General features: G+C 48.3%; 1 protein-coding gene across 1 annotated transcript; it reads right to left on the bottom strand.

Moving 5' to 3' along the window:
* Window positions 1–12,594: 12,594 nt before the first annotated feature.
* On the bottom strand, window positions 12,595–22,714 carry SMKR1 (small lysine rich protein 1). The gene is made up of 2 exons (XM_055283980.1): window positions 22,416–22,714; window positions 12,595–13,109 (listed from the first exon to the last, which is right to left on the bottom strand). The coding sequence occupies exons 1-2, from the start codon at window positions 22,416–22,418 to the stop codon at window positions 12,915–12,917; spliced, it is 198 nt and encodes a 65-aa protein (XP_055139955.1). The 5' UTR covers window positions 22,419–22,714; the 3' UTR covers window positions 12,595–12,914.
* Between the last annotated feature and the right edge of the window lie 1,825 nt (window positions 22,715–24,539).

The raw sequence follows: 24,539 nt of genomic DNA, 5'->3' as shown, positions 1-24,539 counted from the left end.
CCCAGCTCTCATCCCAAGAGCAACAGGATGGGCGTCATGGAAGTGTTGAGGCAGGGGAGCAGCGTGCCTCTCCCCAACCCCCACTGTTGCTTTTAAAGACCAATGGCCAATGAGGATTGTGTGTGATAAGAAACATCAGGTGAAGAGAAATCAAAACCACGTCCACTCTGTCCATCCTACAGGACAGGCCACGTTCCCACAAGCCCAGCAGCGGTGGCTCTGCCTGCACTTCTGCCCAGTCTCCAGGGACGCTGCTTCAAACTGGCTGCTTCTCTAGGTTCTGACAGCCACTCAGGACACCCCTGCATCCTCCCTAGGCCCAGAGAGGGGGCATGCACTGGCCATGCCTGCTTCAGCACAGCTCAGGCCGGGATTCAGAGACCAAGAGGTGTCTGTGCCCTTATTATTATTGTTATTATTATTATTAGCACCAGCTGAAGGCCCTGGTTCTTCCCTTCCACATTTACTCTCAGCTCCTATTTTTCAGCAGAGCCTGACGAGGACCCTTGTCCTTGTCCCCGTCCCTCATCCTCCCTGGCGTCTCTGCAATGTGTGTGGCCCCGCAGACCCTCCTTTTCTTCCACAAACACCCCTCCAGGCTCCTCACCCTTCCCAGCTCCTCCTCTTCCTTCTGCCCCTAAAGGAAGGGAGGTCGTTCCTGCGGTTCCTAACTCCTTTTTTTAAAAAAATTTTTTAATTAATTAATTATTTATTTACTTTGAGACGGAGTCCCACTCTGTCGCCCAGGCCCAAGTGCAGTGGTGCAATTTTGGCTCACTGCAGCCTCCACCTCCAGGGCTCAAGGGATTCTTGTGCCGCAGCCTCCTGAGGAGCTAGGATTACAGGTGCCTGCCACCACACCTGGGTAAATTTTTGTATTTTCAGTAGAGACAGGGTTTTACCATGTTGGCCAGGCTGGTCTTGAACTCCTGGGCTCAAGCAATCCTTCCGCCTCGGCCTCCCAAAGTGCTGGGATTACAGGCAAGAGCCACTGTGCCTGGCCTCTAACTCCTTTCTTATCTCTACGCTATCCTTCCCGGTTCTTGGATCCAACCATGACCTACAGTTGACAGTGCCTAAATCTACCTCCCAGCCAACACCTCTCTTCTGAGCCCTAGTCCCAAATTCCCCACTCCCCAAATCAGACAGGACATCTCCCTGATTTTCCACAGCCGTCTTCATGGCTCCAGAGAGAAACTCTGATTCATCCAGCTCTGGTTGTATAGCCGGTGATTCCACCCTGGTCCCATCTGCCCAGGCCAGTGAAGGGTCGGGGGAAGAGGTACAGAGCACAGCTGAGGTAGGGGGGCCACAGGGAGACCAACACATCAGTGGAGACCACAGGAAGAGAAGAAGCAAAAGGATGTGGACGAACAGTCAGAGACAGGAGGAGAGCCAGAGAGAAGGCGTCAAAGCGACCAAGAGAGGACAGAGTTGCAAGACGGGAGTAAGTGAAAACAGGGGATTCGCCTTGGCAATTACCAAATTTCATCCATTCAAAGTCCCCCTTTCACACTTGAACACGATGTCTCGATGTCTCACACCACAGCTGGCACTTCATTGTTAAACGGAGTTAGGAACCGCAGGAATGACCTCCCTTCCTTTCGGGGCAGAAGGAAGAGGAGGAGCTGTGAAAGTTGTAGGAGGAGCTGAGAAGGGTGAACTGGGGTAGAAAACACCGGTGGGGTGTTTTTCTTCCTTCCCTCTTAGTGGTACATAAAGTGACGGAATGGCTTAAAAGCCATGGACTCTTAGAACTGATGGAACGAAGGTAGCTATGAAGCCGTTCCACTGGAGCAGTAGGGGCAGATGTCCAAATGCAATGGGTTGAAAAGGCAGAGGAGCAGCCAGGCGCAGTGGCTCACATCTGTAATCCCAGCACTTTGGGAGGCTGAGACAGGCAGATCACGAGATCAAGAGATTGAGACCAACCTGGCCAACATGGTGAAACCCCGTCTCAACTAAAAATACAAAAATTAGCTGGGTGTGGTGGCAGGTGCCTGTAGTCCCAGCTACTTGGGAGGCTGAGGCAGGAGAATCACTTGAACCCGGGAGGCGGAGGTTGAAGTGAGCTGAGGTGGTGCTACTGCACTCCAGCCTGGCAACACAGCAAGACTCTGTCTCAAAAAAAAAAAAAAAAAAAAAAAAAAAAAAAAAAAAAAATGCAGAGGAGCATTCCACAAAACAACTGGGCCAAGACTTCTCAGAAAGGTCAATGTTGGCAGGGCATGGAGGCCCATGCTTGTAATCCCAGCATTTTGGGAGGCCCAGGTGGGAGAGTCACTTGATCTCAGCAGTTTGAGACCAGCCTGGCCAACATAGTGAAACCCCATCTCTACAAAAAATACAAAAAAATTAGCTGGGTGTGGTGGCACATGCCTGTGGTCACAGCTGAAATGGGAGGATGGCTTCTGCCCAGGAGGTTGAGGCTGCAGTGAGCCATGATTGCGCCACTGCTCCAGCCTGGGCAACAGAGGGAGCCAAAAAAAAAAAAAAAGTCAATGTCATAAAAGACTCCTCCCCCCACAAAAAGGAGGGAACTGTTTCAGATTACCAGATACTAAAGAGACGTAACAGCTAAATGCAATGTGATCCTTGACTGGATCATCTGGATCACTGATCAAAAAATCCATTAAAAACATTTTGGGATAATTAGGAAAAAGTGAATAGTGAATACAGAATATACATTAAATAATACTGTATGGATGCAAATTTCTTGATGTAAATGTTTTATGTGTATATATACATATATGCATTTGTATGATATCTGCATTTAATATATATGTATATGAAGAATGTGTATAAATAAATGTGACAAAATGTTAATTCATAAAGCCAGATCAATGGCTCTCAACTGGGGGCAATTTTGCCTGGAGGGGACATCTGACAATGTCTGTTTGGTTGTCATAGCCAAGGGGGTGCTAGCAGCGGGAGGCTATAGTGTCCTCAGCGAGGAAGCTGCTAAACATCCTATAATTCACCAGATTCCCCCAGCACAAAGAAGTATCCAGCCCAAACCATCCAGGGTGCTCGGGTTGAGAAACTTCATCTATGTGAAAAGTCTGGGTGTTCACTGTACTTTCTTTCAACCTTTCTGCAGATTTTTAATTTTTTATTTTACTTTATTTTTTTGAGACAGAGTCTCTCTGCCGCCCAGGCTGGAGTGCAGTGGCGTGATCTCGGCTCACTGCAACCTCTGCCTCCCGGGTTCAAGCGATTCTCCTGCCTCAGCCTCCCGAGTAGCTGGGACTACAAGGCATGTGCCACTGGACCCAGCCAATTTTTAATTTTTTTAAATACAAAGTTGGGGCCGGGTACGGTGGCTAACACCTGTAATCCCAGCACTTTGGGAGGTCAAGGTGGGCGGATCACCCACTGACTTCCACTCGAAGTCAGGAGTTCGAGACCAGCCTGGCCAACATGGTGAAACCCCGTCTTTACTAAAAATACAAAAATCAGCCAAGTGTTGTGGCGCGACCCTGTAGCCCCAGCTACTCAGGAGGCTAAGGTGGGAGAATCACTTGAACCCGGGAGGCTGAGGTTGCAGTGAGCCAAGATTGTGCCACTGCACTCCAGCCTGGGCGACAGAGCAAGACTCTGTCTCAAAATAAATAAATAAAATACAAAGGTGGCAACCAAAAAAAAGCGAGAGGAAAAAAATGTGTGACAGAAAGGTGAGGAAGTAAAGCAAAAAGACTGAAGAGTAAGCAAGTTCTTCCCAGGATCTTGACTCTAAAGGGATGGACTTCAGCCTGAGGGAGAGACAAAGAGACAGAAGCAAACCCTCATGCAACCTGTGGTCCCCATGCCCCAACCCCAAGGCAGAGTCCTGGGTGGGTATTTTGCAGCACCTGACCATTGCCACCTTCGGGCATAGCTGATGGGGGTGGGAAGCCCCAGACCCCCACAGCTCATTCAGTGGCTGCCACGACACAGCCTGGCCCTGAAAGACAAGGGTGGTCAATCAGACTCTTGCTCCTGTCAAAGCCTCAGAATAAGGCATTTAGGAGAGGAAGCTGGAGCTCAACGCAAGCAAAGACAGAGACCAGAAAGTAGAGCAGGAGTCACAGGGGATCCCGGAGGATCACAACAAGCTGCGGTGGTGGAGACGCTGAAACCAACAGAAGGCAGAACTCACAGGCGGAGAAAGCCGTGCAGAGCCAAGAGGACCAGGCAGCCACGGCTCGCGGAGTCTGTCCTCTCACTACAGCAGCTCAGGAGCGAGGAGTCACCACGCTGCTGCTGCGGTCCTTGGGGCCCGCTGGGATCCTGGAGCCACCAGGCTGGCCTGAAGGGGTCCCACTGGGATTCCACAAGGTTCTCGTCGCCCCTTCCCCCTGGTCTCTGCTCTGTTCAGCCCTGCCATGCTCCCTTCTTCGTGCCTTTGCACGTGCTCTGGCCCTGTCTAACTTAGTTCAGGGACAGAGCCAGGTTTTGTGGGGTCTAGAGCTTGGGGACTTTAAGAAAAAGAACACAACAGCATGAATACAAAACGGCCATGGCTTTGCTGGCTTCGTGGTAAATCCCTCTCCAGCTCTCAACTCCAACATCGCTTCCTCAGTAACATATTCCCACCTCTCTCCCCCTCCCCAACTATGTCAGAGCTTTTCCACAGGTAGCTCTGAGCTGTCTGATACAATAGCCATTAGCCACATGGGGCTACTTAAATTTGAATGAATTACAATGAAACACAATGAAACCATATGAGACATTCAGATCTTCAGTCGCACTGACCACATGTCATGCTCAGCAGCCCCATGTGGTTCAAGGCTGTGATGGACAGTGCAACATAGAACATCTCCGTTATCACAGGTGATTCTCCTGGACAGTGCTGGTACACCGAGCAGCACCAACTGATACCTACTCACCTTTAGCTCCCCGTAGACTGGAGCCCCAGGAGAACAGGACCATATGTCTATTGGCCTCATGTCTGTCGCCCAGTGCCTGGAACACACAGGGCCTTGATAAACACTCATTTAATGAATATGCAATTCTTACTGGTCCACAGGTCTTTGGACCATCCTCACTCCTAACTTCAGTGAGCCCCAGATTCTTGCATTAAAAAGTTGGGAAAAGAGTCTCTCTTTTCCAGGCTATGAGGAAGGATCTGGCAGGGAGGAAGAGCTTGAAAATGCAGCAGACAGACTTGCCCTAGAATAAAAATATGTACCCTCGTGTACATGGAGATACACACTCATACCAGCACATAGAAAACAGCCTGAGCATACACCGAATGTGACAAATGGCTGACAGAGCTTAGCTGCAGATGGGCGGGACTTGGGGTGATTCTAATTGTCTTATTTGTGGCTCTTGTTTTTCCCAACTGTTCCCCGTGTACTCTTTTTCTTTTCTGAGATGGAGTCTTGCTCTGTCACCCAGGCTGGAGTGCAGTAGTGTGATCTCAGCTCACTGCAACCTCTGCCTCCTGAGTTCAAGCAGTTCTCCTGCCTCAGCCTCCTGAGTAGCTAGGATTGCAGGCGTGTGCCACCACGCCCGGCTAATTTTTGTATTTTTCATAAAGACAGGGTTTCACCATGTTGGCCAGGCTGGTCTCGAACTCCTGACCTCGTGACCCGCCTGCCTTGGCCTCCCAAAGTGCTGGGATTACAGGTGTGAGCCACCATGCCTGGCCTTTTTTTTTTTTTTATTGAGATGGAGTCTCACTGGCTGGAGTGCAGTGGCGTGATCTCAGCTCACTGCAAGCTCTGCCTCCTGGGTTCACGCCATTCTCCTGCCTCAACTTCCTGAGTAGCTGGGACTACAGGCACCTGCCACCACGCCTGGCTAATTTTTTTTTTTTGTATTTTTAGTAGAGACGGGGTTTCACCGTGTTAGCCAGGATGGTCTTGATCTCCTGACTTCGTGATCCACCCTCCTCGGCCTCCCAAAGTGCTGGGATTACAGGTGTGAGCCACCGTGCCCGGCCTTTTTTTTTCTTTTAAGATGAGTTCAGCCCTGGCAGGAATGTTGGACACCTCGGGTCTGCAGTTCCTCCTGCCACAGCTCCCAAGTTTCTCTGTCCCAGGATCTAGCTGCAGGGGTCTGACCGGGCCCTGTTCCCTCTTCCATGGCCTCGTCTCTGTTGGGGCCACCTGCTCTGGTATCTGGGACTTGCCTCCTCTTTATCTCTCAGTCTTGTTGGACCTTTTCTAGCTATCATCAGCTTGAGACATGATTCAGATACCAACAAATTCACTCTGTTAAAATGTACAGCTTAGTGGTTTTTAGTATAGTCACAAGGTTATGCAACCATCACTACTATTGAATTCCAGAACACTTTTACCACGCGAAAAAGGACCCAAAGGTTAAAGACCCATTAGCAGCCACTACTTCTCATTTCCCCTGGCACTCACTAATCCATTTTCTGTCTCTAGGGCTTTGCCTGTGTGAGTATTTCATCTAAATGGAATCACACAATATGTGGCCTTTGTATCTGGCTTCACTTAGCACAGTGTTTTCAAGGTTCATCCATGCGGTGTAGCACGTATCACTATTTCATTCCTTTTTATGTTTATATAATATTCCATTGTATGGATAGACCCCATTTTATCTGCTGTTGATGGACGTTTGGGTTGTTTTCACTTTTTGGCTGTTATGAAGAGTGCTGTAATAAATATTTGTATGTAAGTTTTGTTTTGTTTTTTGGTATCTTTGAGACAGGGTCTTGCTGTGTTACCCAGGCTGGCCTCGAACTCCTGGGCTCAAGATACCTTCTGGCCTCAGCCTCCTGAGTAGCTGGGACTACAGGTGAGCACTGCTATACTTGGCTCATCTACAAGATGTTGTGTGACCGTGTGTTCAGTTCTCCGGGCGTGTACCTGGGAGTGGAATTGCTGGGCTGTATGGTAACTCTACTTACATTCTGAGTGGCTGCCAAACTGTCTTCCACAGCAGCTCCATTTTTTATCCCCACCAGCAACACATGAGGGTTGCAATTTCTCCCACCCTCGCTGACACTTGTCACTGTCTCTGGATTCTATCATCAGATTTGTAATGGAAAATTCCATCCTAAAACATGTCTTCCCCGTCCACATGTGACTGCCAAGTCCTCCTTCCTCCTCAGTTGACATTTTTTCTATTCCTGCAGTCACCGTTCCCTTCTCTCCATTTTTTTTTTTTTTTTGAGACAGAGTCTCGCCCTGTCGCCCAGGCTGGACTGCAATGGCGCGATCTTGGCTCACTGCAACATCTACCTCCCAGGTACAAGCGATTCTCCTGCCTCGGCCTCCTGAGTAGCTGGGATTACAGGTGTGCGCCACTATGCCCAGCTAATTTTTTTATTTTTAGTAGAGACGGGGTTTCACCATGTTGGCCAGGCTGGTCTCAAACTCCTGACCTCAGGTGATCCACCCACCTCGGCCTCCCAAAGTGCTAGGATTACACGTGTGAGCCACTGCACCTGGCCTTCTCTCCCACTTTCTAACCATCAAGCCCCATTTCCATCCTCACCCTTGCATAGAGCCTTCCTCATAAAAAGCTTCCATAGCTTCACAGCAAGGCCTTCACTTCAGCTGTTGCCTCCTCCAGGTAGCCCTCATGACCTATATGTGGACCTACCTATCACTGCTTATATTTGTCCCTGCCCAAATCTCATGTGGAATTGTAATCCCCAGTGTTGGAGGTGGGGCCTGGTGGAGGTCTTTGGGTCATGGGGATGAATCCCGCATGGATTGGTGTTGTTCTCGAGACAGTGAGTTCTTTCCAGATCTAGTTTAAAAGTATGTGGCACTGGCCAGACGCGGTGGCTCACGCCTGTAATCCTAGCACTTTAGGAGGCGGAGGCGGGTGGATCACGAGGTCAGGAGATCGAGACCATCCTGGCTAACACGGTGAAACCCCGTCTCTACTAAAAATACAAAAAATTAGCCAAGCGTGGTGGTGGGAACCTATAGTCCCAGCTACTTGGGAGGCTGAGGCAGGAGAGAATGGCGTGAACCCGGGAGGCGGAGCTTGCAGTGAGCCGAGATCGCGCCACTGTACTCCAGCCTGGGCGACAGAGCGAGACTGCCTCTCAAAAAAATATAAAATAAAATAAAATAAAGAAAAAAAAATAAGTGGCACCTCCCCACAATCCTCTCTCTTTTGCTCCTGCTCTAGGCATGTGATGTGCCTGCACCCTTTTGCCATAAGTAAAAGCTCCTGGAGGCCTCCCCAGAAGCCCAGCAGATGCTGGTGTCATGCTTGTACAGCCTGCAGAACTGTGAGCCAATTAAACCTCTTTTCTTTATCAATTACCCAGGCTCAGGTTTTTTTTTTTTTTTTTTTTTTTGAGACAGATCTTACTCTGTTGCCCAGGCTGGAGTGCAGTGGTGAGATCTCAGCTCACTGCAACCTCTGCCTCCTGGGTTCAAGCAATCCTCCTGCCCCAGCCTCCTGAGTAGCTGGGATTATAGGCATGCGCCATCATGTGCAGCTAATTTGTGTGTGTGTGTGTGTGTGTGTGTGTGTGTGTTTGTGTGTATGTGTGAGACAGAGTCTCACTCTGTCCCCCAGGCTGGAGTGCAGTGGTGCGATCTCGGCTCATTGCAACCTCTGCCTCCCTGATTCAAGCGATTCTGCTGCCTCAGCCTCTTGAGTAGCTGGGACTACAGGCACACGCCACCACGTCCGGCTAATTTTTGTATTTTTATTAGAGATGGGGTTTCACAATGTTGGCCTGGCTGATCTCGGTCTCCTGACCTCATGATCCACCCACCTCGGCCTCCCAAAGTGCTGGGATTACAGGCGTGAGCCACCACGCCCAACCGCCCAGCTAATTTTTGTATTTTAGTAGAGACAGGGTTTCACCATGTTGGCCTGGCTGGTCTCAAACTCCTGGCTTCAAGTGATCTGCCTGCCTTGGCCTCAGGTATTTCTTTTCTTTTTTTTTTTTTTTTTGAGATGGAGTCTTGCTCTGTCGCCCAGGCTGGAGTGCAGTGGCACAATCTCGGCTCACTGCAAGCTCCGCCTCCCGGGTTCACGCCATTCTCCCGCCTCAGCCTCTCCGAGCAGCTGGGACTACAGGCGCCCGCCACCACGCCCAGCTAATTTTTTTATATTTTTAGTAGAGACGGGGTTTCACCGTGGTCTCGATCTCCTGACCTCGTGATCCGCCCGCCTCGGCCTCCCAAAGTGCTGGGATTACAAACGTGAGCCACCGTGCCCGGCCAGGTATTTCTTTTCTTTCCTTTTTTTTTTTTTTGAGATGGAGTCTTGCTCTGTCGCCCAGGCTGGAGTGCAGTGGTGCAATCTCGGCTCACTGCAAGCTCTGCCTCCCGGGTTCACGCCATTCTCTTGCCTCATCCTCCCAAGTAGCTGGGATTACAGGCGCCCACCACCATGCCCGGCTAATTTTTTGTATTTTTAGTAGAGACGGGGTTTCACCATGTTAACCAGGATGGTCTTGATCTCCTGACCTCGTGATCTGCCCGCCTCGGCCTCCCAAAGTGCTGAGATTACAGGCTTGAGCCGCGGCACCCAGCCAACCTCAGGTATTTCTTTGTAGCAATGCAAAATGACCTAACACACTGTGCCTTCCACAAGCTCCTCCTTGAATCTTTAAAAGCAGCAAGAATCAGGATTCTTGCCAATTTGAGTTTAGGGGAAATAAAAACAGCAGGGTTCAAGGATATATTTTATCATCAGATATCCTCCAGATGTCCTCTAGAGTTCATAATCCCACCCTCCTCTTAATCACCTTCATAAATTGCATCATGAATATACTTTATCAAAGTTGAAACAGAAACTCAGTTGCCCTCTGTTAATCTGGGTAGTAGCCTTCTTGACCAGACTGGAAGCTCCTTGAGGGTAACTGTATTAGTCTGTTCTCATGCGGCTGATAAAGACATATCCAAGACTGGGTAACTTATAAAGAAAAAGAAGTTTAACAGACTCACAGTTCCACGTGGCTGGGGAGGCCTCACAATCACGGTGGAAGGTGAAAGGCACATCTCACACGGCCACGGCAGCAGACAAAACAGAATGAGAGCCAAGTGAAAGGGGAAACCCCTTATAAAACCATCAGATCTTGTGAGACTTACTCACTACCATGAGAACAGTATGGGGAGAACTGCCCCCATGATTCAATTATCTCCCACCAAACCCTCCCACAACACGTGGGAATTATGGGAGCTATAATTCATTATGAGATTTGGCTGGGGACACAGCCAAATCATATCAGTAGGGATCCTGTCTTGCTGTCTTTGTGCCAAGCATAGTAGATGCTGAATTAATGTATTGAAATAGCTTTTGTTGAAAAAATTTTTAGCGTTTCACCAAAATAAAAAAACAATAATTTCTCAAAAAGTAAAATGCATCATAACCTTTATATAGCGTGTGTGTAATGTTTATGACTTTAAGTATATGTGGTAACACTAGAGCATGGCTATTTGAACCCAAAATTTCTTATGGCTTCTCTCAGAACCCCAGGGCTCCAATGAGCACAATACTGAGACAGCCTCAGGCAGTCTGCTAAACTGGGGTGAGCCTTGAGTCACGGTGCCCTGGCCAGTCAGACCAGTGCTTCCCCCATCCCAGCGCTCACAGTCCTGGCTCATCATTTCATCATCTCAAAAGAAAACAGCATGACCACTTTCAGACCTTGTTAGCTTGTAAATGCCTGTATCTGTGCTATAGATGAGCAGCATTTCAAGTCATCTGGAGTAAAGTCTATGCTGCTGGCAATAGTTGTGTTATCCTGACTTCTCTTCCTCAAGCCCTGTTCTCTGTAACAGAGATGTGTTGTGAAATGCTGTCACTTGCTTCTCCCTGTCTTTCCCTTGGGAGCATCCGGCCAATGGAAGCCTTGCAGGTGTGGGCAGTCAGGGGTCAAAAGGAAGCTTTGCAGGTGCCTTCTCCCCAACCTTCCAATAACCAACTACTCAAATACGAGCTCCTGAACCCAGGTGAGTCAGGAAAGGACATTACACATCCCACAGGTTCGGATTCCACTAAGCCTTTTAGCTTCTGGGTAGGCAGCATTAACTGGAGCGGCAGCTGTCTACCTGTGTGGCTGGGCAGCAGCAGCATAACCTGCCAGCGTACCAGAAACACAAATCCCTGAGCCCCATCCTTCCTGCAGGGGTAGGGCCCAGCAATCTGCACTTGGCCAAGTGTTCTAGGTGACCGAGAGGCACACTCAAGTGTGAGAACTGCTGAACTGGAGTGAGTTCAGCAGTCCCTAACAGGGCGGGAAGGTGCTCCCTGTCTCCAAAGCCAGAAAACAGACAGCAGAGGACACCTCCCTTCAGATTTACCCAAGTGAGGGCTCCTCTGGCAACTGGCCAAGGGCTTCTATGGAAACTGCACAGATGGTGCAGGTAAACAATATTGTTCCCAACAGGCTTATGTGGGTCATGGGCACCCCACTTCTCTAGCACAGAGATTCATGGAGCTTCCTTTTTTTCTCTGATGTGTATGAAAACCTCAGTCCTGAGTTGCAGCCTCCCTTAGCAAACCTCATGAATCCTTGCGATCCTCACAAGGCCACCTACAGCATAATTATAATTCCAACAAACTAGAACATCCCCGGAGGTGCTGCCTAGAGTGTGTCAGCTTTGGGCTCAGAACCATGAATGGACACAACAGTGCAGGGGCTGGGGAGGGGCAGGAAGAGCCAGGAAGACAGAGCAGGAGGCAAGGATGGAGTGCTCAGGGAGTCAAAGACGGCGTCCGCATTTACAAAACGCTGGCTTTTACATCTGGAGAATTTAGGCCTCTGGGCCGAGGAGAAAGAACTACAGTTTCACCTCTTAGGCGTCTCCTTACAGGACTAGGGAGATCCTAGAATATCAGCCGAATGCCCAGGGCAAGTGCCTGGCACCAATTCTATAACTCGGGGCCAGCCAAGTTTTAAGAAAGTAGGCAGAAGTTGGGAAGAAATAGAGTGTGGAGGGAAGGAGGGAGAAGAGTCAGGTGATAATAGGGAAAAAAGAGAGATGGCCAGGTGCGATGGCTTTCACCTATAATAAAGCACTTTGGGAGGCCGAGGCAGGTGCAGTGGCTCATGCCTGTAATCCCAGCACTTTGGGAGACTGAGGCAGGCAGATCACCTGAGGTCAGGAGTTTAAGACCAGCCTGGCCAACACGGTGAAACCCCGTCTCTACTAAAAATAAAAAAATTAGCCGGGCCTGGTGGTGTGCGCCTGTAATCCCAGCTACTTGGGAGGCTGAGGCAGGAGAATCGCTTGAACCCGGGAGGCAGAGGTTGCAGTGAACTGAGATTTTGCCACTGCACTCCAGCCTGGGCAACAGAGTGAGACTCCCATCTTAAAAAAAAAAAAAAAAGAAAGGGATGGGCGGATTTGCCTCCTTTGCCCTGCGTCCAGCCATTTCACACTGTCAGCCACTTCTCACCATCTGCTTGCAAGACTGGCAGGGTCAGAGCATTCGTGACCATCTTAGCATCCGTGGAGCCTGTGGCTAATTCAAATCAAACAGAGTCAGACTGCTGAGAAGAAAATTATAGAAACAAAGTATTTATTATCTTCCATTAAAAAAAAAAGGAAATGGTGCCCAAGAGAGGAATGTTCCTAAGGAAACCCAGTGCTTCTTGCTGTGTCTTCTCTAAATGACAAACCCTCTTTGGCAAAAGAAAACAATTAATGCAACTAGAACTGCCTTTTGAGAGCAAAGTTTAATTCTGACCCAGAATTATAATAATTTCTGAAAGTTCTATTAATTTCAGCACACTGTGTAGGAATTACTCAGGCTTTTCCCACCCTATAACTCCTAAGAAACCAAAGTGGCTAACCATATCCTGCATAACAGAGGAAGTAAGGTGCATTTCCCGATCATCAACCATCACAGAAAAGCACACTTAATTTGCATCTCAAGTCGTCTGGAGTAAAGTCTATGTTGCTGGCAATAGTTGTGTTATCCTGACTTCTCTTCCCCAAGTCTTGTTGTCTGTAACAGAGATGTGTTGTGAAATGCTGTCACTTGCTTCTCCCTTTCTTTCCTTTGGGAGCACCCAGCCAATGGAATCCTCGCAGATGCAGGCAGTCAGCGACGTTGTGGGCGATGTAGTAGAGGTTCAGCATGGCCGCGGGGCTGAGAATGTCCACTTCTGATTTCTTCTGTTTCTTCCCACGAGACTTGCCCTGGCCTTTTCCTTTTTTCCCTTTAGCTGGCTTTTAAAGACAAATATAAATACGGGAGGAGGGAAGTTACTTTTTTGTTTTTTCTTTTTTTTTGAGACAGGGTTTCACTCCCATCACCCAGGCTGGAGTGCAGTGACATGCTCTTGGCTCACTACAACCTCCACCTCCCATGCTCAAGTGATCCTCCTGCCTCGGCCTCCCAAGTAGCTGGGATTACAAGGTGTGCCCCACCACACCTGGCTAATTTTTGTACATTTAGTAGAGACAGGGTTTCACCATGTTGGGTAGGCTTGTCTCAAACTCCTGACCTGAAGTAATCTGCCCACCTTGGCCTCCCAAAGTGCTGGGATTACAGGTGTGAGCTATCATGCCAGGCCGAGTTAGTTTTTATAAACTTGATATCATTTTCAGTATTTCTGTATTGAACAAGGAAAAAAAATTCCTAAAAGGAAATAAGTCAAAACAGCAGCCACAACAAACATTTCGCATTGTCGTATCTTCTCTAAATGACAAATCCCCTTTGGTAAAAGAAAACAATTAATGCAACTAGAACTGCCTTTTGAGAGCAGCTTAATTCCGACCCAGAATTATAATAATTTCTGAAAGTCACATGCAATCTAATTTGACAAATGTTTATTAAGCACCCTGATTAAAAGAGACCCAACCTAATGCAAGCTGTGGCCCTTGTTTGCATTCTTATTTGAACAAGCTGCAAAAAGATGTCTTTGAGTTAATCAGGGAAATCTGATCATGTCAAGGAATTATTAGTAATTCTATTAGGTCTGACAATGGTGGCAAATCACAGAAGAAGATGTCCACACGTTTCTGAAGTGCACACTGAAATCTGTAGGGATGAAATGAAAGAAGGCCTGAGGTTTGCTTTAAAACACTGAGCTCCCCCACTGCCCCCTACCCAGAAAAAACAGATAAAGCAAATGTGGCAAAATCCTAATCATTTCTGAATCTGAGAAATGGATATATGAGGATTTAGTTTATGATTTTATTTTCATTTATGTTTGGAAATTTTCATAATACACATTAAATTTAAAACAAGTTTGATAATCAGGATGCAAATATATATTTTGGCACTTGTTTTACAAGTAGTCTCTACCTCATTAAGCAGTCATGAGGTTTAAGTGAGACACAAATATAAGATACTTAGCACAGGCCAGGCGCGGTGGCTCACACCTGTAATCCCAGCACTTTGGGAGGCCGAGGCAGGCGGATTACCTGAGGTCAGGAAGTTTGAGACCAGCCTGGCCAATAAGGTGAAACCCCATCTCCACTAAAAATACAAAAACTAGCTGGGCTCGGTGGCAAGCGTCTGTAAACCCAGCTGCTCAGGAGGCTGAGGTAGGAGAATCGCCTGAACCCAGGAGCCGGAGGTTGCAGTGAGCTGAGATCACACCACTGCATTCCAGCCTGGGGGATAGAGCAAGACTGCCTCCCCTCCACCCCCCCAAAAAAAGACATTTAGCACCATGTGTGACGTGAGACAAATACTCAATAAATGATGACTGTCATCACCTTCCTTTTTTTTGGAGACAGGATCTTGCTGTGTCACCCAGGCTGGAGTGCAGTGGCACAAACTCAGCTTACTGTAACCCTGACCTTCCAGGCTCAAGCAATCCTCCCACCTCAGCCGCCCAAGTAGCTGGGACCATCATTTCTGGCTAATTTTTTTATTTTTGGTAGAGACAGTCTCGCTATGTTGCCTAGGCTGGTCTTGAACTCCTGGGCTCAAACAAGCCTCCCATCTTGGCCTCCCAAAGTGCTGGGATTACAAGCTTGAGCCACTGTGCCTGGCCTGTGCCATCATCTTTAATACCACCAACACTCAGAGCTGTATTTCTATGTATTATTCCTGCCTTCAAAATGGAAATGTAGGGGCTCAGTTAGGCTACCCAGCATGCAGAAACCAGTGTCCACCAGGCTCGGTGACTATTCTCTTTCCATGACTAACCCATAAGGTCAGTGTTCTCTGGGAAAATGAATGGATACCATCCTAATCTGGAAATAAACTATTACACTTTGAGCTTGTCAACCTGTATTTCATGGATTGTGCTTTTGTCATACCCAAGAAATCTTTGCCTAACCCAAGTAACAAACATCTTCTATATTTTCTTCTAGAAGGGTTATAGTTTTTGGTTTTACATTTATATTTGCTAGAGCTGCACAAAACTGAGTTGAACTTCTCTATGTCCTCTGACCCACACATACAGAAAATAACAGATGGAAGTATATTATTAAAAAGTGTCTCTTGTAGGCAAGGGAGAGGAGAGTAAGGTATAAATGTTCAAGGACACCTGCAAGGGGTAACCATTTATATAAAATAGGTGTCCTATTCACAGCATTGCAGTCAAAAAATGTCCCAAGCTAAACAAAGAGGAACATAGTTCATGTGTTAAAACTACTAAAATAGGCTGGCGCGGTGGCTCATGCCTGTAATCCCAGCACTTTGGGAGGCTGAGGCGGGCAGATCACAAGGTCAGGAGTTCGAGATCAGCCTGGCCAACATGGTGAAACCCCATCTCTACTAAAAATACAAAAATTAACTGGGCATGGTGGCGCACACCTGTAATCCCAGCTACTTAGGAGGCTGAGGCAGGAAAATCTCTTGAACCCGGAAGGCGGAGGTTGCAGTGAGTCGACATTGCACCACTGCCAGCCTGGGGACAGAGTGAGACTCCGTCTAAAAAAAAAAAAACTGCTAAAATACATTTTTGCTAGGTGAAATAGAGTACATTCCTAGATACAAAACCCGGGAATGAAGATGAGACGTATCTTGCAATGCAGTGGCTTGGCTTCTCTGAGAGAATTCACATGAAAATCCTATGTAACTGCATTCTCCTGGTAAAACAACCCCATGAGGTACGGGATGTACATTTTACCAGAAACTCTTAAAGACTTTGGGTCTTGATTTTCTTTCTTTCTTTTTTATTTTTTGAGACAGAGTCTTGCTCTTGTTGCCCAGGCTGGAGTGCAGTGGCATGATCTTGGCTCACTGCAACCTCTGCCTCCCGGGTTCAAGCGATTATCCTGCCTCAGTCTCCCGAATAGCTGGCATTACAGGCACCTGCCACCACGCCTGGCTAATTTTTGTATTTTTAGTAGAGACGGGGTTTTGCCATGTTGGCCAGGCTGGTCTTCAACTCCTGACCTCGTGATCTGCCTGCTTTGGCCTCCCAAAGTGCTGGGATTACAGGCGTGAGCCACCACGCCTGGCCTGGGTCTTGATTTCTTTATGACCTTGTACTTTTTTGCATGCCAACCACACTTGACTTAATGTATGTGTTTTAATCTTTAAAATGGTTTGAGACCTAAAATTCACATAAAGTTTGACATTTTTATTTGAAGTTCTCATCTTATTGTAAAAAATTGGCAAACTGATTCTAAAATTCATATGGAAACACAAAGGATGTGAGATAAAGGTTTGACATTGTTTTCAAAGTTCTCATCTTTTTGCAGAAGATTCCAAAATTCACATGGAAAAGCGAAGGACTTAGGAAAAAAGAACTGGCTGTGTGCAATGGCTCACGCCTGTAATCCTCACACTCTGGGAGACTGAGGCAGGTGGATCACCTGAGGTCAGGAGTTTGAGACCAGCCTGGCCACTACAGTGAAACCCGGTCTCTACCAAAAAATACAAAAATTAGCCGAGTGTGGTGGCAGGCACCTGTAATTCCAGCTACTCGGGAGGCCGAGGCAGGAGAATCGCTTGAACCCGGAAGGCAGAGGTTGCAGTGAGCTGAGGTTGCACCACTGCACTCCAGCCTGGGTAACAGAGCAAGATCCTGTCTCAAAAAAGAAAGAAAAAGAAAAGAACAAAATTGGTGGACTAATACTACCTTATTTCAAGAATTATTATAAAGCTACCGTAACAAGATGGTGTGATAGTGGTGTCAAGATAGGCAACTAGAACAATGGGACAGAATAGAGTCCAGAAATAGATCCGCACGTATTTGATCAACTAATTTTCAACAAAGGTATTGGTGAAGCAAAGATAATCTTGTTCAACATATGGTGCTGGAATAATGAATATCCATTTACAAAAAAATAAACCTCAACCCGTAGTCTCACCATATATAAAAATTAACTCAAAATAGATAATAGAACTAAATATAAAACCAAAAACTATAATACTTCTACAAGAAAATAGAGAAGACTTTTGTTAACTTGGATTATTAGGCAAATATTTCTTGGATATGACATTAAAAGCACAACTCATGAAAACAACTTGATAAACTCACCATCAACATTTAAAACTTCTGCTCTTCAAAAGATACTATTAAGAGAATGAAAAGACAAGCCTCAGACTGGGGGAAGTATCTGCAAATCATGTGTCTCATAAAGGCCTATATGGAGAACAAAGAACTCTCCAAACGGAATAGTAAGAAAACCACTCAATAAAACATGTTCAAAGGTTGAATAGACCCTTCCCCAAAAAAGATATACAGATGGCAAATAAGCACATGAAAAGATACTCAACATTAAGTCATTAGTGAAATGCAATGAAAACCAGGAGATACCACCACATACATTTTGGAATGGCTCAAGTCAAAAAGACTGATCGTACCAAGTATTGGTGAAGATGTAAAGAAACTGAAACTCTCATACACTGCTGATGGAAATCTAAAATGACAGAACCACTTTGAAAAACAGTTTGCAGTCTCTTTAAAAAGTTAAACGCATGTCCACCATGTGACCCAGTCCATTCCACTCCTAAGGTGGAAATGAAAGCATATGTTCATTCAAAGACTTTTACATGAATGTTCATGGTAGCTTTATTTGTAATAGCTAAAAACTGGAAACAGGCCGGGTGCAGTGGCTCATGCCTGTCATCTCAGCACTTTGGGAGGCCAAGGTAGGAAGATCGCTTGAGCCCAGGAGTTCAAGATCAGCCCTGGCAACAAAATGGGACCCCATATCTATATTAAAAAAAAAAAAAAATTGGCCGGGCGCAGTGGCTCACACCTGTAATCCCAGCACTTTGGGAGGCCGAGGTGGGCGGATCACGAGGTCAGGAGATTGAGACCATCCTGGCTAACATGGTGAAACCCAGTCTCTACTAAAAATACAAAAAATTAGCTGGGCGTGGTGGCGGGCGCCTGTAGTTCCAGCTACTCGGGAGGCTGAGGCAGGAGAATGGCGTGAACCCGGGAGGCGGAGCTTGCAGTGAGCCGAGATTGCGCCACTGCTCTCCAGCCTGGGTGACAGAGCAAGACTCCATTTCAAACAAACAAACAACAACAAAAAAATTAGTCAGGTGGGGTGGTGGTATGCATCTGTAGTCCCAGTTAAGGTGGGAGGATCACCTGAGCCCAGGGAAGTCAAGGCTGTGGTGAGCCATGATCATGTCACTGCATTCCAGCCTGGGTGACAAAATGAGACCCTGTCAAAAAAAAAAAAAAAGAAAAAAGAAAGAAAGAAAACCTAAAAGCCCATCAGCAGGCAAATGGACAGACCATGGTATAACCATACAATGGAACACTACTCAGCACTAAAAAGGAATAATTGCCGATAAATGATACAACATGGATGAATTTCCAAATAATCAAGTAAAAAAAGTCAGTAAAATTTTTAAAAAAAACATAATGTATGACTGCATATATATAAAATCTTAGAAACGATAAACTAATCTAGAGAGGGCAGACCAGCCATTGCCTGGGAGGGTTGGGAGGGCATAGGGGTACAGAGAGGGGCAAGAGAGAAAGGTGAATCACAAAAAAAAAACGGGTGATGGCTGTGTTTACAATCTTGATTGTGGTGATGGCTTAATGAATGCACACATTTGCCAAACTTATCAAAATGTGCATTTTATTTTTATTTACTTATTTTTTGAAACAGGTCTCACTCTATTGCCCAGGCTGGAGTACAGTGGTGCGATCATGGCTCACTGCCGTCTCAATCTCCCAGGCTCAGGCGATCCTCCCACCTCAGCCTCCTGAGTAACTGGGACTACAGATTTGCAGCACCATGTCCAACTAATTTTTTCTACTTTTTGTAGAGATAAAGGTCTCATTATGTTGCCCAACTCGAACTCCTGAGCTCAAGCTATCCTCGCCTCAGCCTCCCAAAACGCTGGGTTTACAGGCATGAGCTACCATGCCCAAAGCATGCATTTTAAACATTCCACCTCAATAAATCTGTTAAGAAATTATTACATGGGAGTAATAAAGGTTTTGTTTCTGGGCCCATCCACTCCTTGGGTTGGTTCAATACAACTTTGTGGCTCTTGGCTCTTGGCTGTTGAACTTTCTTCTAGTTCCCAACACTCCAAGCTTCTCCCTGCACAATGCTTGGTCTTCCTACAGACCTTCTAATTGAAGGGGCAGAATTCGTTGCTTCTCTTTACGCTAGCCTCTGCTCAAATATCACCTCTTTAGAAAAACCTCCTTGACAGGCTGGGCATGGTGGCTCACAGTGGCTCAGCACTTTGGGAGGCCGAGGCGGGTGGATCACCTGAGGTCAGGAGTTCGAGACCAGCCTGGATAACATGGTAAAACCCCATCTCTACTAAAAATACAAAAAAAAAAAAAAAAAAACTAGCCACAGGCATGGTAGCGGGTGCCTGTAATCCCAGATACTCAGGAGGCTGAGGCAGGAGAATTGCTTGAACCTGGGAGATGGAGGTTGCAGTGAACCGAGATCGCGCCATTGCACTCCAGCCTGGGCGACAACAGCGAAACTCTGTCTCAAAAAAAAAAAAAAAAAAAGAGAGAGAGAAAAAGAAAAACCTCCCTGACACCATGTCTATACTCTGTTTGTAACTGGAGTGACCATATAATTTATTGCCCAAATCCAGATACTTCAACAAATATAAACAAACATAAACTGAGCCTGTCCCAGGCTAGGGACAGGGGGAGGTACAGTGGTCTGTCTTTAACAGTCTCCCAGCAACCCCAGTAGAGTCACTGTCCATCTCCTTCCCCGCAGCACTTTTCACTAGTTAATAGTAATTGTTGCTTATGTTTATTGTTTGTTTCCCTCACCAGAGATTCTGTCTATAAATTTACCACTGAATTCCCCAGCCTACACCAATATCTGCCACACTGCAAGGATGCATAAATATGTGCTGAGTGAATGAATACATCACAACTGAGATGCAATGCAAGAACAGAATTTAGACAGCAAATGTGGATTTCCGCTTTTCTGAATTTTAAGATGCCTCCTTCATTCATTCAACAAGTATTTAACAAAAATCTGTGTACCAGGCCCTGTATTAGATGGGGAGCAAAGGAGATCTCATGATGCTTACAGTCCAGTGAGGTCTGAGAAAGACACTAGTCACCTAATCACAAACGCATTTACTCACGACTCACGCTGTGAAGAAAGGGCCCTATTGGCCAGGCGTGGTGGTTCACACCTGTAATCCCAGCACTCTGGGAGGCTGAAGCGGGCAGATCACTCGCACCCAGTTTGAGACCAGCCTGGGAAAGATGGCGAAATCCTGTCTCTACAAAAATTTAAAAAATTAGCTGGGATCGGTGGCACACACCTGTAGTCCCCAGTACTCAGGAGGCTGAGGTGGGAGGACCCCTTGAGCCCAGGAACTCAAGGCCAAAGTGAGCTACGTATGATGCCATTGCACTCCAGCCTGGGCAACAAAGCAAAACCCTATCTCTAAAAAAATAAAAACAAAGAAATTAATAAAGAAAGGCCCTATAATGCCTGTAACACATGGAGTTATAATAGCACAAGATGGGCAAGGGCTGACCTACTCTGGGCCATCAAAGCAAGGGTTCCCTAAGAGTGGCCTGTGGGCTGAGAGTAGGGAATTCCAAGACCAACAGCCTATGCAAAATCTCTGAGGCCGGAGAGAAGGTGCACAAAGAGACGGAAACCCAAAAAAGGCCAACATGGCCAGCCCACAGGCAACCAAGGGGGCCAGTGAGAGCAGCTGAGGCAGGAAAGTTAGGCAAGGTTCTGCTCTGGCTTGCAGGCTCTGTGCACTAATGTGTTTGATCTTCATTCAAAGAGCATGAATTAACTGGCATTTGCTTCAGTGGCTATGTACAGCATTCTGCCTCAGTTCCCTGGGCCCTGAAAGAAATGGCAGTTGGCTGGGCACAGTGGCTCGCGCCTGTAATCCCAGCACTTTGAGAGGCCAAGGCGGGCGGATCCCTTGAGCCCGGGCATTTGAGACCAGCCTGGGCAACGTGGCGAAACCCTGTCTCTACTAAAAATACAGAAGTTAGCCAGGCATGGTGGTGCCTGCCTATGGTCCCAGCTACTTGGGAGGCTGAGGCGGGAGGATCACTTGAGCCTCAGAGATCGAGGCTGCAGTGAGCTGTGATCACACCACTGTACTCCAGCCTGTGTGACAAAATAAGACCCTGTCAAAAAAAAAAAAAAAAGGCAATAGCAACCGTGGAATGACTCTCAAACCAAGAAATTTTTACTTAATCCTTTTACAGGAAACAAACTGGAAAGAACACAGAAACTTAATGATTTCTACACTAGAGTCTAATGGGGAATAAGGCTTTCCAAGGAAAAACAGGCAAAGCACCAGAGGTGAGGTGCAAAGGGCTGCGGGCACTGAAGGAGCGATGGAGACACGGTCCTTCTGATCCAAGTCTCAAAGAAAACGGATCAAGACAGGGAAGGCGCAACGGGCTTCCAGAAGAATTCTGGTTTAGTGTGGGATGCGGGGTTTTTGTTTGTTTTGTTTGTTGTTGTTTAGCAGAGAAGATACGGCAGAGAAAGCTCAAGGTTGAGGCCTCTTCAGCAAGGCCTCTGTGCGCCCAGCTCAAGCGTGCAGTACTTAGTTTAGCAGACAATGATGCCTCCCTGAGGACTTGGGGCAGGGGCTGGAAGGTCACAGCCCTTCTGGAAAGAGCAGCGAGGGTGGGAAGGAGGTCGCAAGTGACTGGATGAGGGCTGAGAACAGGAATGCTGTTGACAGCAAGGTGGTGGTACCAGGGCTCACTCTCTGCTTCCTGAGTCTGCAGAGCAGCGGAGAATCCCGCGCGGGCACCCAGTGTGGCGACGGCAGCTAAGAGCTCGCACCCGTCACTGTGGGCATGGCCTGGCGCCCTGAGGTGCCACACCACGGTACCACCCTCCCTTTATTTCCCACATCAACCGTCTGGGTGTGAGGGCTGCTCAACAAGACCACGACCTAAAACCCGGAAAGAGGGCTCGCCCGACTCCGCGGCTGCTGCGCCCCCAGCAGGCGCGGACCTCCGGGCATCCCTTGTCCCTCCATCTTTTCGCCACGCGTTGAGGTCGACCCCAGGGAGAGGCGGTGACCTCGGCGCCCGCGCCTCTCCGGGACAGCCTGGGGCTCTACGGCGCGCGCCCGGGCCCCCGGTACTTTAGGGAGACGGGGATTACCATGGCGATTCTCAGCCGAGCAGGCAGGCGTGGTGGTGGACTCCCGATCCCGAAGCCCTTAGCATCCACCGGGGCCGCTGCCCCCAGCGCCCGTTCCCCTAGCACCCCCGGCCCCTTCTCGGCCCTCCTCAGGGAACTGCCGCGGGCCCAGCTTCACTACGCCTCTCCGCCGCGCCTCGCTTGGAGGAGCGCGGCCGGCTCAGGAGGCAGCCAGCCGCGGAGCCGCCTGGACGCGAGGCACCTGCTTGCCCCACGCGGCACCTAGGCCGCGGCAGTTGTGGGCGCTGGGCCGGCGTGCGCCTCGGGGGCGGGGCCGCGCGCACAATCGCCGGGCGTGGGGCAGGGCCTCGCCGTGGTTACCGTTGCCAGGGCAACGCGGCAGCGCTCGGAGGGTGAGCGGAGCCGGGTTCCCGGCCCGCGCGGGTGGGATGGACCTTCACCTAGCACGAGGCCGACCACGGCCTCCAGCGCCCGGAACCCCAGTTCGGCGCTGTAGCATCTGGGTTTGGGCTGCCAGAGCGGCGGGCGAGGGGCGCGGGGCGAGGGGGCGGGCGCGGGCGGCGCTCCCACTGGGGTGGCGCTGGGGTGAGTGCGCAGGCTAGGCCGGCTCACTCGGCCGACCTGGGAGAGATCATCGGAGAAGCTCTTTTGGGAAACGAGCATAAGGACTGTGACGGTGAAGGGAGAATATCATGGGAAATGTTTGCAAAAGAGCCAGGTAAAGAGAGTAAGGGCCCGAGAGACTAAAGGGGTGGGGAGGGAGTTCATGTGCAAGTAGGATTGGGCGAGAAAGGTACAGTAGGCACAGTTTTGCCTCCAACCTTGCCAGTTCCAGCCTCCCTCCCCGCAGGGGAAGGCTACACTTTGGATGGTACGACTCATTCTTTTTTATGACTTGTCATTCCTTTTTTTTTTTGAGACCGAGTCTCTCTCTGTCGCCCAGGTTGGAGTGCAGTGGCGCCATCTCGGTTCACTGCAACCTCCGCCTCCCAAGTTTAAGCCATTCTCCTGCCTCAGCCTCTTGAGTAGCTGGGATTACAGATGCGTACCACTATGCTCGGCTAATTTTTGTATTTTTAGTAGAGACGGGGTTTCGCCATGTTGGTCACGCTGGTCTCCAACTCCTTACCTCAGGTGATCCGCCTGCCTCAGTCTCCCAAAGTGCTGGGATTACAGACGTGAGCCACCGCGCCCGGCCTATCATTCCTTTTTATTCAACAGTTATTGAGCATCTGCCACGTGCCTGACACTCTTCCAGGCCCTGGAAATTGAGCTCTGAATGAGGCAAAGTCCTTGTTCTTTTAAGGGGTGATTTGGGGGAGGTGGTCGTGGCTGAAATGGAGGGCCTGGCAGACATTAAAAGTGATAGGGACAGTATGGCCTATTGCATTAAATTGATGTGACCACTGGGTGCTCTTTTAGATTGGTGACTGGGGAAGGCCTCTCTGAGGAGGTGACGTTAAAACAGATCTGGATGACAAGGAGCAGTCAATTATGCCAAAATTAGGGACAGGAGGAGGAGGCTAGACCAAGAAGCAGGAGTAGGGTCCTGGAAGGGTCTGCAAGGATGAGGTGTTTTGTTTGCTTTCTCTTGAAAGACGAACTGGCTTCCAAAGAGGACTGTTTATGTTCTAGGTTCTCTTACATATGCTTTCCCTAATCTTTCATTAACAGAGCGAACCCAACTTCCAACTACTTTTAATATGTCTGTGAGTTTTTTTTATGAGTCCATATGCCCTGGATATGGCAAATTCTCCTGCCCTCCACCTGCACTTTCTTCTCTGCTTGCCCCTGTCTTCATCCCTGGATGGGGCCGACCCACCCCAGCTGCTTACACTTCTCTGGGTTATCTCAGGTCTCCCACCCAAGGTTACCCCGATGGGATCACTCCCAAATCTGTTTCAGCCCTGCTTTTCCTGAGCTCCAGATCAGAGATCCAGAGCCCTGCTACAAGGTTTTCTTTTCTTTCTTTCTTTTTTTTTTTTTGAGATGGAGTCTTGCTCTGTCGCCCAGGCTGGAGTGCAATGGCATGATCTCTGCTCACTGCAACCTCCTCCCCCTGGGTTCAAGCAATTCTCCTGCCTCAGCCTCCCAAGTAGCTGGGATTACAAGGCATGTGCTCTC

Source organism: Symphalangus syndactylus, chromosome 6 (assembly GCF_028878055.3).
Source record: "Symphalangus syndactylus isolate Jambi chromosome 6, NHGRI_mSymSyn1-v2.1_pri, whole genome shotgun sequence".
Taxonomy (NCBI): Eukaryota; Metazoa; Chordata; class Mammalia; order Primates; family Hylobatidae; genus Symphalangus; species Symphalangus syndactylus.
Note: the sequence above shows the minus strand (reverse complement) of the source record. Positions and strands in the feature narration are given on the sequence as shown.